At 40.9% G+C, this 14,161-nt stretch overlaps 1 protein-coding gene across 7 annotated transcripts in view; it reads right to left on the reverse strand.

Annotated features, from left to right (window-relative positions):
- Positions 1-321: 321 nt before the first annotated feature.
- The window catches only part of LOC110679431, a 493,829-nt gene continuing 479,989 nt past the window's right edge, over positions 322-14,161 (reverse strand). For all 7 annotated transcript variants that reach the window (XM_021853987.1, XM_021853986.1, XM_021853985.1 and 4 more), the window contains exon 4: positions 322-955. In XM_021853987.1, coding sequence (XP_021709679.1) covers positions 423-955 — 533 coding nt within the window. In that variant the 3' untranslated portion in view covers positions 322-422. The remainder of the gene's footprint in view (positions 956-14,161) is intronic.

A 14,161-nucleotide genomic window follows, 5' to 3' on the forward strand; every position in this document is an offset into this window, starting at 1 on the left:
GTATAATAAAGAACTAACTACCGGAGCAGATCCCCTGAAAAATTAAAATTTTCAAGTCGAAAACGATCCTAAGTCACTCACAATAACTTTTGTCATGGAAGCCCTCCTAGGGGTAATTCAAATCTTTTGTTTCCAGAAAAAAAAAAATTAAATTCCTAGGTTATTTCAATCAAAAGTTATCCTAGGGTATTTCAATTCAAAAGTATCTTGTTCATATAATCTGAAACTAGTTAAAAGGATAACATTAGCTGCTGTAACATAAAAATCATCAATTTGTAGCAAACATCCTTTGATTCAGTGTGTTATGTTAAGTCCTGTTACATAATCTTCAATAAAAACAAATCGTTAAAGTCTACCGAATCACACAAGCATCACAAATTTGCATCCAATTAAATTAGATTAGTTCCCTAGCGAAACCTTTACTACTGGGCAAACCGCCACATCGAGGCACCAATTAGCACCAGAGCGACCCAACCGTTTCTCGTACTGCTGAAACCGACTAACCACCGGGAATTGCTACCACTTTTAGCGCTCGAATCGGCACCTCCTTCGCTACTGGAGTTCCGCCGTTCGCTGGAACCGGAAATCGGCTTCAGCGTCATGACAACCTGCGTCGTTTCGTAGCTCTTGTCGTTGCTGTGATGGTGATTATTGTTGCTGCCGTTTTGATTCACCCGGTGATTATTGCTGTTATCATTTCTGCTGATGGTTCGATGCTTTTCGTGGGAATCTTCCATGCCGGACGATTCGGTTAAGTCCTCGTCGTCGCTGTTGTGGTGCTGCCTCAGATGCTCCGACAGGCCACCCATCTGCGAGTCTTCAATCTCACGCCGGATCTGGGTTCGCTTCAAGCTGTTGCACAAATCTACACTACAGTAGCAGTAGTCGATTTTATTGGCGCTCTTGCAGTCGTTAATGGGGAGATTTTCCCCGCAAGTGCGCACTTCCACATCACCTGGAGAAGAAAAACAGAAAAATTCATTACTAATTAGTAAATCAATCTATAATCTTTAGGTGATATTATATTTGTAGTGGCTATAAAAAAGTGAAAACAAAAATCATGTCCACCATGAATATAATGGCATGTGCACCGCCAAATTTCAAGCTTTAGAAAGACGATATTTACCATAATAGACATCGTTTATGCAAGGGGGAACCAAAACTTCAAAAAAAATATCAGCTTGTGCACTTCTTTATGTATTAATTTAACTACAGAAATCTGCTTAAATATTAATGCAACAAGTTGAAAATATCATCACCTTCTTAGCAGTTGGCTAAGGGACCTCCGTTACGAAATGTATGTTTTCATCCGGATAAACTGTTTCAACCGATGAATGTATGTTACCTAGTGAGAACAAATGAATAAATTTAGCTGGTATGCAATTAATTCTACTGTTTTAAGTTGGAAATCGTGTTATTTCCACTATGTCGATAACTGGTACAAAGAGTGTATGAGAGCCCAATTATGGCAATACTCTGGAGGCGGTTTGTTTACAATTTTTGATCAGTAAAATAAAAGAAGTAAAGCTATTTTACGGGTGACTTCCACGACGGGACGGTTCGGTAAGGCATTATCTTCATGTTTTGTACTCAATTACTAAGATTTTTCAATCACACGTTCGAAAACGTTCGCGAGCGGAAGATGCTAATTTCATGATAGAGAGGGTTTTTCAGCGACACTCGATTTTTGAATTTTCCCTCTTTTTTCGTTAAAAATTAGCACTGGAAAGGTAATGTGAGATCATTAATGATGTTTTGTATCATAATTTGCATTTACACTACATTTTGACTTCTTTTTCGAAAATTAATTTTCTCCCATGAACCCATTGCAAAAAATTGATTTAACATCTATTTAACCCTATTTTTGGAAAATTTTATGAGCGATATCTTTATTACATATTAGCGTTGCATTATCATTTGCTCTTCATGGCGTTTGAGTTCATTTCGTGCAAATATTCGACAGTCCATAATTGGTACACCTTTATGTCGAATGCTAGGAATGCTATTGCCATAATTGGTATAAAGACAACGCTTTTTAAAATCCATTTTTAGAAGCTTAAAGTCAATTTAGTACTAACACTGTTTAAATCAACAGATTCGCAAGGCTTTAAACTAGTAATTGACACCAACAAGTCATGCTTGCGTTTTAGAAACGCGGTTACAACTTGATTTTTATTACTACTGTTGACATATTGCATCCATAATTGGTACACCTACCCTACACAAATATTTTCCAGTTGGTGCCTACAGATATCTGTGATCACAGATCACAGATTTTTGAGACAAAAAAGATTTTCAATATTTTAGGATATTACACCTGTTTAAGGGCCATCCTTAGCCGAGTGGTTAGAGACCACGGCGACAAAGCAAAGCCATGCTGAAGGTATCTGGCTTCGATTCTCGGCCGATCCAGGATCTTTTTCGTAATGGCGATTACCTTGACTTCCCTGAGCAAACAAGCAAAAAAAATGTGCAGTAAAAACTATCATTTTAGGGGGTTAACTTAAGCGCTCGCATCGGCAATTTTAAGCAGACCAGAAATGCGCTTGAATCTACCATGTCTGTAGTCGAAATCGGATTGGTGTAAATTATTTCTGTCAAATGTACCAGTAATGTGGTGGGATCCCAATACACATTTTTGCTGTATAAAAGTCTAACAAATCACTCTCAAGCATACTTCGGCTGAATAAACCGTTATTCAACTACTATTGTTACTTGGGATGTACCGTAAACATAGTGAATTGGTCTGAAATTCCATGATAGTTTCAAGAATGGGCGTAGTCAGTTAATATAGTAGTTATTACCACAGATTTTTTTCTCTTTTTGGCATAGAAAGCTCTTAGTTAATAACTGTGGAAGTGCTCATAAGAACACTAAGCTGAGAAGCAGGCTCTATCCTAGTGAAAACTTTAATGTCAAGAAAAAAAAACCTGTTTAAAACACCGTTTTTGGAAGATATGAAGCAGAAAAGCTATTCCTTTGTATAGTTTTTCTAAAATACTTAAATATATTAGTTTTCAGAATTAATTATGCATTTTCAACTTAATTTTATTACAATAAGTTACAATTAAAAATTGTTGATATTCCAACAACAGTCATAATACATTTGCGAAGGTTCTTTTTAATCTTTAAAGGTTTAATTTTGGATTTCCGCGCGACACAGATTTTTACCAAGGTTTTTGGAGGTTGACTTAAGATAAAAAAGATTTTTTCGCCTGAAAACACAGATGAGAAGCGGAAAAAATGTGGCAACACTGTTGGCAATCTGTTTTTCATCGGACTCACACACACGAGCAATCGTCCGACGGGGAAGAGAAGATTCTTGCCGGAGGAAGTCAGTCGTCATTTGGCTTTTTTGGCGGATGTCCGCCATTGTGAAAAAGAACGGTGTCTGGGCGCGCGTGAAAGAAAAGTGATCGGAAGGAAAAAGCTGGGGCGCGTCAAACGGGGACACCGTTCCCACCTCACCCAAGGCCCGATAGGAAGCAGCTGAAAGTGAGAAAAAGTGCAAAAACCGGGGCGCGTCGAAAGGGAACACCGTTCCCAGTTCAGCCAAGGCCCAATAGGAAGCAACAGGAGTGAGTGAAAGGTGCAGGAGTTGGGACGCGTCGGAAGGGGACACCGTTCCCAATCCGAGTCCAAATAGGAAGTCGCTGGTTCCTCACGCCGAACGCACACGACGAGGTGACCGTCGCAATCCGGCGGTGGGTGGAAAGTACCACGTGTTGAGCCTTCCAGCTGCAGGACTTGCTCGGTGAGTACCACCTGACCCAGTGTCTGATTTGGGGGTTTGCTTTGGTAGTTCTGCTCTACCCCTACCGGGAAAATTGCAATAATATTTTTGTAGCACGAATTGTACATGTATCTATCATAACGAGTTGCATAAAATCGACCAGTGCAGAAAAAAACGAGTTTTGAAACAAGTTGTATACAACATTTTTTGCAATTAAGGAAATTGTCGTTATAGTTGGAATATTTCTAGGAGCATCTATCATATTTTCTCCCAGCATCCCTGACCCAGTGTCTGATTTGGGGGTTTGCTTTGGTAGTTCTGCTCTACCCCTACCGGGAAAATTGCAATAATATTTTTGTAGCACGAATTGTACATGTATCTATCATAACGAGTTGCATAAAATCGACCAGTGCAGAAAAAAAACGAGTTTTGAAACAAGTTGTATACAACATTTTTTGCAATTAAGGAAATTGTCGTTATAGTTGGAATATTTCTAGGAGCATCTATCATATTTTCTCCCAGCATCCCTCGCCTTAGTCGAATTCAGATCATCCAGTGGATATAGAATCAGAGGCTAGTTGACTAAGTCAATGAGAAATCCAAAGCAGTTCGATGAAGGTACTTTTCATCATGAGGTTAAACAACGTAACGGTCCATTTGTCTTATCAAAAGCAACAATGCTGAAAAGTGATATATTTTCAGCACTGTTAATGGTGCCGGCTGTTTTTTATCACGCCAATCTGTCATGAAACGGCCTACTTTCATGTACTGAAGTATGCAGTACGGGAATAGTCATTACGCTACTGAAACCAGTGCTGTAATGATTCATTAAGCATGTTTTTTTTCATTACGTAACTGTTTTGAGTTGCGTAATGAATCATAACAACAATTTTTCAGAAATTGTAAAATAATGGTGAATGCATTCCGATTCAATTTCTGATACCGTGAAGTGGTCTTTTACGAAATTGCGAAAAATGTTGTACGTTACTCGTTGCAGAACTCAATTTTTATAGAACTCGTCGTAATTATTCTACTTCGCAAGCCTCGTAGGATAAATTTACTAATCGTGCTGTAAAAAATAATCATTCTGCAACTTGTTCCGTAAACTACTATTACGGAGCAAGTTGCAGAATGATGATTTTTACAGCACGAGTGGTAAATTTGCCTCAGGGCGCCCTTGGGGAACCTCCATTTGTACGCGTGGTGAGTCGACAATTAGGAAGGAGCGCCGAAGTAACAATTTTAGTTTTACGAATTACTTCCAGGGTGCTATAAATATACGCCCATAAAACCACGGTCAAGGCACTGTTGCTTCCATTGCATCCCCCATATACATCAAACCCGCAAAACACGGTGGATATAATCGTCAGACTGATGAGTTTCCTCGCATAAAACGCTTTTTCTCTGAGTTCATTTTTACATTTTGTTTCGTCTCGTACACTCGTACAAAGTAAGTCGAATCAATCAGTAGCAGCTGTCAAATCAACATTTGTTATCATAAGTTAAGTCGCATAAGATCACAGGTTAGTTCGGTAGAAAATTTATACACTCGGATTGTATGCTATTAATCATCCCATAATATATATCGTCTCCACTTTTGTACGTAGAAGGCCTCTTCGCGACATCTTATAAGTGAAATATTGCACATGCAAAGCCTCCAGGTGAATTAAGTATACGTACATTTTTGTTGTATGGGTCCTATAGCTCCTCACAGTTCCACTCGAGATATTCCACGGGTTTTCTCTAACAAATTTTTGTTGGGTAATTTCCAATGATTTAACTATTAGTTTCTCTGAAAACTCATTCAAAAATCCAGAAGGGACCAGGAGACCTTTAAAAGACCTCTCTTTTGTAGGAATTTATCATATCATGTATTTCATCAGTGATATCTTAACGATTCCGTTTAGAAATATATCTAGCTTTTTAAGAGATCCCCTACAATAAAAATTTAGCATTTTCTTGGACAAATTCCTAAAGAAATCTTGTGAAAATTCTTTGAGGACAAATTTGGGATGTTTTTTGAGGGAATGTATAGAAAAAAATCAGTGGGTATCATTGGAAAAAGTTTTAGTCGAGTTTTTCAAGGTATCTCTAACGAACATTCTGGAGGAATTCCTTGAGAAGTCTGTAGAGAAATCTTCTTATTAATAGTCGAAGCAAACTTTCATCAAATACCTGAATCACATTTTGATGAAATTTCTAAAGAAAATCAATAAATCCCACATAATCTTTTAGATAGACGCTTTGAGAGATGTCTGGTCGGATTGCTTGAAGAATCCTTATCGAAATGTGGTTCCTGCTCAGTCTCATCTTGGTTTCATTGTTCTGGCATGAGGTCTCTTAAGTTCCTTTTTTTAAACACAGGTATCGGTATAAAATTCCCCATTAATTGGCATTTTGGCATACTAACTAAAAATTAAAAACGATTTCAACAATAGATGAATACAAGATCCATTATTTTCAATCTCAACTATTAAAGCTGACAACTTAATCGATTGATCACTACCAGCTAGTGACCAATCGATTATGTTTTCAGATTAAACGGATGCTCAGTTCTCCAGATTTGTGCTCTAAGGACTGTTCATTTTATAAAGTGGACACCTTGTGCATGCTGTATCTTTTTTATTTATCAATGAAATTTCAATCGATTTTCTGCACATCGTTTGACTAGTATTGTACAATGTTGTGATAATAAAAATTCTCCAAAATTAATTAAATTTCACACGAATTTGGAACAACGATTAGAACGGTCGGTTTTTGGAGGTTATCAAAATCAATGATTGTTAGAAATTGGCTGGAAAATTCGATAATTTATATTTTTTATTTTCAAAAAGGGCTTGTTCTTCGAAAGTATCATCAACTAGAAGCCTGATGGAAAAAATCAAGTTATTTTTGGAACAACAATTTTACAGATATAATAACATCATTTTCCCCCTATATTTTTAGAGAAAACCATTTTAAAATTGAAGGGGATCGGTATGAGTAGAATTTTTTGGTTAAAAGTACGTCCTGACGGAAGTCCTAATATAGTATTAATATGAAAAATGACTTACGCCTTCATAGAGTTACTTATTAAGTCCCCAGTTGACATTTAAAGCACAATAGATACACAATTGCTTTATTCTTAGAAGACCTTTCAAAGTACATTGACAATCATCAAAATTGGCAACACTGCTGTAATAAAATCGACTTCATTTTGCACCTATTATTTTTGTAATATGTTATTCTCAGATTACCAATTGAAATTTTCGGAGAAAACCATTTATAATTTGCTGCAGATCGATAAATATGCGTACACGATTTTAAAAGTATGAGACTTTTTAGTAAAACTACCCTGCCCATACTCGCAATACAGTCCCATTAGGAAAATCATCATGTCGAGAAAAACGCAACTGAACATTATTGCAAAAAAAAATCTCAACGCCGCTGCCTGCAGCAGAAAATTTTAGTGGCATCCCTCAGCACATTATCATTAGAGTATGAGAAAATGATCAACAACCAAAATATTGTTATTACGTTTGTTTTTAATGTACAAATTCAAGATACTTGCAAGTGGGACTCGTTATCCGAGTACTTTTCTTATCATATTCAAATATACCCGCATACCAGTCCCATTGCTTGGGACTCGCTTTGTTATCGCGCATCTTGACATATTTAAAGCCAAGTTTACTATAGATTCCAAGGCACTTTTACTTTTGCTACTATTAGTGCTCTTATCTTCTAGTTACAAAACTTCTTGAAAAATATTAATCTTAACGGTAGATAGCGACAGTCCTGAAGACATTCTTGGATTTGGTGAAAGCGTTGCGGCCGGCCGATAGGAAAGGTACTCTGGATTCACCTGCAGCACGTTTATATTGGATTTGAAACACAGGTACCCAGGCGGGCAAGTATTATTTAGCTTGATTTCGGCAGAGCTATTCGACATTTCTTAGACACCCATAATGCTGCCTTCTTATTGGATCTATTATTTTTTCAGCATAGTTTGACCAGTTGACGATACCAGTGCGCTGTAGTGGTAATTTGCGTATTCCCATGTTGGCCCAAAAAGGCTTCCCCTCCATGTCTTAGAAAGATGAACCTACCGAAAATTTCGTTGATAATTGGTCAGAAGACGAGGTCAATGACAGCTGTAGGTTTGACTTGGAGGGTAGCGATTTATCTTAGTTTTAGTTTAGACTCTTATAAGGATTAACATTGAGATATTTTTTCTATCACTTATCGCACCATAAGTTATTTCAAGCAATAACAATATTTGTTATGGAATAAAGATGGTTCAAAATACTGTAATTTGTAGTATTTATTTTTCTTAGAGGATGAAAATTACGATCCAGGATTATAGAAATCATAACATGAAGAGGTTTGCTTGAATTTCAGTGGGACTGTTATGCGGGTACTTTCAATATGGGACGCACCTGATTTGATATTTTTTTCGCATTTCTTCCATACAAAAATACAATTTTAGGTATGATACCTAGAAGTACACTAATAATAAACATGATTCACGAAGACATCTCAAAAGTGATGAAAATTCAAATGGGACTGTTATGCGAGTATGGGCAGTACCATAAACAGTAAAATTTGTACTTAGGACTGTGGTTTAAACGCACGATTTGGCTCTCGTTTGCACAAATATAGTTTATTTAGTAAACCAGACCAGTTTTGAACACGCTTTTTACTTTCCTCTTTTGCTGGGAGTGAAAGGATGGTGTATCAGCAAATTTGGCCATTAATGGGTGCATCACTAATGTTACTTAATGTCAGAGAATGGTGGAATATAGTTGATTTTTTTAAAGCTATACCTTTTGTAGAATAGTAAAGGATACAAACATACTATATGTTCATAAAAATTAGGATTTTTGTTTTGCGAAAAATAATGTTAAACTTTGACGAACAGCTTTTCTTAGGAGTTTTTGGAAAAATTATTTGGCTCTTCAACCAAAAGCATTTTTTAAGATCTTATATTTTAATAGTATTGTAGAATAATAGTTGAACGATGAACAGAAAACCGATTACGATTTTATCAATAAATAAAAAAGATATAGCAAAAACAAAGTGTCCACTTTATAAAATGAACAGTCCTTACATTGAAATCTTTGCCTTGCTCATCCAAGAACCTCCTAGATCTTCGTTTACCTCTACGAAACCAACTCAGGTCCTTACAACCTCCATGAGAGCCTTTTTGAAACTTCGTGGACCATGTGGATTTCTTTCACAGCCTTCGCGTAACTTTCAAACTTTTTCGGGGCTTCGCTAGAAACTTTGAAATAAGGATATGGTGTCCGAATAATGTTTTGAAAATCTTAGCAGCTCTTTTTTCAATACAGTCCTGGTAGGAACTGAAATATCAGTGTGATTCAGTAAGGGATGTAAGTTATCATATTACTTTTTCGAAGAAAGCTTTCTAAAAATAACTGTAGAAATGCTATCTTCTTCTTCATCTTGGCATTACGTCCTCACTGGGACAGAGCCTGCTTCTCAACTTAGTGTTCTTATGACCACTTCCACAGTTATTAACTGAGTTTTCTCTGCCAATGCATTCATATATCTTTTGGCAGGTACGACGATACTCTATGCCCAGTGAAGTTAAGGAAATTTCTATTACGAAAAGATCCTGGACCGACCGGGAATCGAACCCAGATATCTTCAGCATGGCTTTGCTTTGTAGCCGCAGACACTAACTAACTCGGCTAAGGAATGTTAAAAAACACTAAAATGAGAAGCAAGCTGGGTCGTAATTTCATGATTCGAACGAAATTTTACGAATCAATATCATAAGATCTTACATTATGAACAGATTGCATGGAATAAGCGTAAATACGTTTTTTTTAGAAAACGAAGGAATGTACTTAGCATGTATTATAGCTATATTGCAGCACAACTGCCACCTACAAACATTGTAAACTATCACAGCTTATGCCACAGAATCAGCTGCAGTGCTGACATCGTTAGCAATTATTCCGGTATGTGACCCCTCCAAAAATCCACTTCTGGAGCCGTCATTAAAATTTCATTCCATTTTCTCGAATCCATCCCGGACTGGAAATTCATTTTAATAAACATCCCTCTTCTGCCGCCATCCGGGAAACCGTTGTGACGCCACGCAGTCTTACCCGATTGTCGTGAGGTTAGGTGAGGTGAGTTTCTTCTTCAAGACTCCCTCAGCGTCAACAACAAACACACCGGTCGCATTTCGGAAATTGGACGAGACAACCGTGCCGCAACTATTTTGCTCAGATTGGGAACTATAAGCTCAGCAGACGAGCATCCAACCGCACCGAGAGGTCCCCTTGGTTCCCGGTACACACTTTGGGGAAATATCATTAAAATTAAATTCATAGCGGAAAAGGTTTACCTCTTCAACCCGAGAGAGGGTGCAGCCCAGGTCCTCCAATGTGGGTCGTCCATAAATGAAGTACGCTCTAAGGAAGGAGGGGGCTTCGGTGACGATCCACACGAAATTTTCGAATTCTTCATATATAAAAAAGTGTAAGTGGAAAATGATCAATATTTTCGTGAAGAAATTTGAGGACGTTCCCATATTGGTATTATTCCCGTGAAAGTCAGCACAGGATCAGAGCGGGAATGGGGTTCTTATACAATCAGGTGTGCGTAATAATGACGGTGTGTGTGGCGAGAGTGAAATTTCTGGTTTGGTCGTTATGATGAAGCGAAAAGTTATGCGAATGGATGGCAATAACAATTGTGCGCCCTTCTTATGGGGAAAGGATTGCATGCACTCGGCTCAAGGAGGGTGCTTTTGGTTTCCAGAAATTTATCAGCTGTGGCAATTTGTGTGCTATTAGTATTTGTTAACAATGTTTCGGTCGCGCGATTAAATCTACGCTGGCGACACAAATTCAATGAGATTTTTTCTATGCCAGTCCTAATTGGGAAGCTTTTGCTTTTCCTAACTTTTTGTGCATTTTACACGTTTTAGCATGCCACACTAAGGTGGTCAGCACACACAAGGTTGGTAAATGGCTGGGCATGGCGTACCATTGAATTGGTGCCTCGCGTACCTGAAGGAATAAAATAGACCCCTCTGTGCGGTCCTTAGCCTCCTGCCCAGCAACTCCTATCCCTACCTCCTCGCGGTACTGGCCGGGGTACGAGTAACCTTGGGGAAGATCGGGTAACCAACCCGGTGGGAACTTTGGTGGAATGCTGACAGGGAAGGGGGGGTTTGCTTTTGCTTTTGTTTCTGCAAACCTGGGGCGTCTGTACTCCATGTTAGGAGCGGCTCACAACAACGTCTGTTCCTCATGTCAGGGGCAGCTGATCATCGTCCGAGTGCCAGAGAAGGACTCTAAGCTAAACTGCGCAATATGGTCCTCCGAACATTTTGGGGAAATGGTCCTCCGGAAATCAAGGGGGTTGGTGTCAGGCCCTGCAAGCCAGCCGTAAAAAAATCAAGCAACGAATAATCAACGAGAGAATACGAACCGGGACAATCGGCGAAGGCCACAGCGACGGAAACGGACTAGCGATTGGAAGCTCGATACGTGGAACTGTAAATCTCTCAACTTCATCGGGAGCACACGCATACTCGCCGACGTGCTGAAGGACCGCGGATTCGGCATCGTAGCGCTGCAGGAAGTGTGCTGGAAGGGATCAATGGTGCGAACGTTTAGAGGTTACCATACCATCTACCAGAGCTGCGGCAATACACACGAGCTGGGAACAGCTTTTTTAGTGATGGGTGATATGCAGAGGCGCGTGATCGGGTGGTGACCGATCAATAAGAGTGCAAGTTAAGGCTCAAAGGCCGGTTCTTCAACTTCAGCATAATAAACGTGCACAGCCCTCACTCCGGAAGCACTGATGATGATAAAGACGCTTTTTACGCGCAGCTCGAACGCGAGTACGACAGCTGCCCAAGCCACGACGTCAAAATCATCATAGGAGATTTGAACGCTCAGGTTGGCCAGGAGGAGAAATTCAGACCGACGATTGGAAAGTTCAGCGCCCACCGGCTGACGAACGAAAACGGCCTACGACTAATTGATTTTGCCGCCTCCAAGAATATGGCCATTCGTAACACCTATTTCCAGCACAGCCTTCCATACCGATACACCAGGAGATCACCACAGCAGACAGAATCGCCAATCGACCACGTTCTGATTGATGGTCGGCACTTCTCCGACATTATCGACGTCAGGAGTTATCGTGGCGCTAACATCGACTCTGACCATTATCTGGTGATGGTCAAACTGCGCCCAAAACTCTCCGTCGTTAACAACGTACGGTACCGATGGCCACCCCGGTATGACCTAGAGCGGCTCAAGCAACCGGATGTTGCAGCGGCATACACGCAGCAACTCGAGGCTGCATTACCGGAAGAGGGTGAGCTGGACGAAGCCCCTCTTGAGGACTGCTGGAGAACAGTAAAAGCAGCCATCAACGATGCAGCTGAGAGCAACGTCGGGTACATGGGACGGAGTCGACGGCACGATTGGTTCGACGAGGAGTGCCAGGAGGTTTTGGAGGAGAAGAATGCAGCGCGGGCGGTCATGCTGCAGTAAGGGACCCGGCAGAACGTGGAACGCTATAAACGGAAACGGCAACAGCAGACCCGCCTCTTTCGGGAGAAAAAACGCCGCCTGGAGGAGACGGAGTGCGAGGAGATGGAACAGCTGTGCCCGGTGCTGGTCTCAAGAAACGCGTAAGTTGTATCAGAAGCTCAACGCATCCCGCAACGGCTTCGTGCCGCGAGCCGAAATGTGCAGGGATAAGGATGGGAGCATTCTGACGGACGAGCGTGAGGTGATCGAAAGGTGGAAGCAGCACTTCGACGAGAACCTGAATGGCGCTGAGAGCACAGGCAATGAAGGTCGGGACAACGGAGGAAATGCCTTCGTCGGTACTGCGGAGGATGGAAACCAACCAGCCCCCACTTTGAGGGAGGTTAAGGATGCCATTCATCAGTTCAAGAACAATAAAGCTGCTGGTAAGGATGGTATCGGAGCTGAACTCATAAAGATGGGTCCGGAGAGGCTGGCCATTTGTCTGCATCGGCTGATAGGCACAATCTGGGAAACGGAACAGCTAACGGAGGAGTGGAAGAAAGGAATAATATACTCCATCTACAAGAAAGGCGACAAGTTAGATTGCGAGAACTTTCGAGCGATCACCATTCTAAATGCGGCCTACAAAGTATTATCCCAGATCATCTTCCGTCGTCTGTCACCTGTAGTAAACGAGTTCGTGGGAAGTTATCAAGCCGGCTTCGTTGACGGCCGATCGACAACGGACTAGATCTTTACTGTACGGCAAATCCTCCAAAAATGTCGTGAATACCAGGTCCCAACGTATCACCTTTTCATCGATTTCAATGCGGCATACGATAGTATCGACCGCGTAGAGCTATGGAAAATCATGGACGAGAACAGCTTTCCCGGGAAGCTCACGAGACTGATAAGTGCGACGATGGAAGGTGTGCAAAATTGTGTGATGGTTTCAGGCGAACACTCCAGTTCATTTGGATCCCACCGGGGACTACGACAAGGTGATGGGCTTTCGTGCCTGTTGTTCAATATTGCGCTAGAAGGTATTATGCGGAGAGCCGGGCTTAACAGCCAGGGTACGATTTTTACGAGATCCAATCAATTTGTTTGCTTCGCGGATGATATGGACATCGTCGGCCGAACATTTGAAAAGGTGGCAGACCTGTACACCCGTCTGAAACGCGAGGCAGCAAAACTTGGACTGGTGGTGAATGCGACCATGACAAAGTACATGCTAGCTGGTAGGGCCGAGCGCGACAGGGCTCGCCTAGGTAGCAGTGTTACGATAGACGGGGATACGTTCGAGGTGGTCGACGAGTTCTTCTACTTTAGATCCTTGCTGACGACTGACAATAACGTTGACCGTGAAATACGGAGTCACATCATCAGTGGAAGGCCCTACTTGGCCTCTACAAGCAACTGCGGTCAAAAAAAAATCACACTCGCACTAAATGTACCATGAACAAAGCGCTCACAAAGCCGGCAGTCCTCTACGGGCATGAAACGATTGATAGGTGGATTGATCAGGTGCACCAGGATCTGGAGAGCGTGGGTCACAGTCGAGGATGGAGAGAAGCGGCCATGAACCGAGTGAATTGGCGAAATATTGGCGAGGCTTTATCAAGATAATTGATGTGAAGCCAAATAAGTTAGTGAGTAAGTACTTCTCGCTAAGCAAGTTCGGTGGAGCTCTTACCAGCTCGAAAGCGGAAATGGAATGAAACTGAATCCGACGAAGGCAGCATGTTTTACAACCTTGGAATAGCAGATGATGCTCCTCCCTTTTGTGCTCTTCGCTTTCTGATCGACCAATCTGAGAAATGGGTATGTGCCAATAATGTGTTGGGCTTAGAATTACTTGAAAAATTCGGAGAATGCTAATGCGTGAGAAATTGGTCGAACATGAATTGTTGGAATGATT

This window comes from Aedes aegypti, chromosome 3 (assembly GCF_002204515.2).
Source record: "Aedes aegypti strain LVP_AGWG chromosome 3, AaegL5.0 Primary Assembly, whole genome shotgun sequence".
Classification (NCBI taxonomy): domain Eukaryota; kingdom Metazoa; phylum Arthropoda; class Insecta; order Diptera; family Culicidae; genus Aedes; species Aedes aegypti.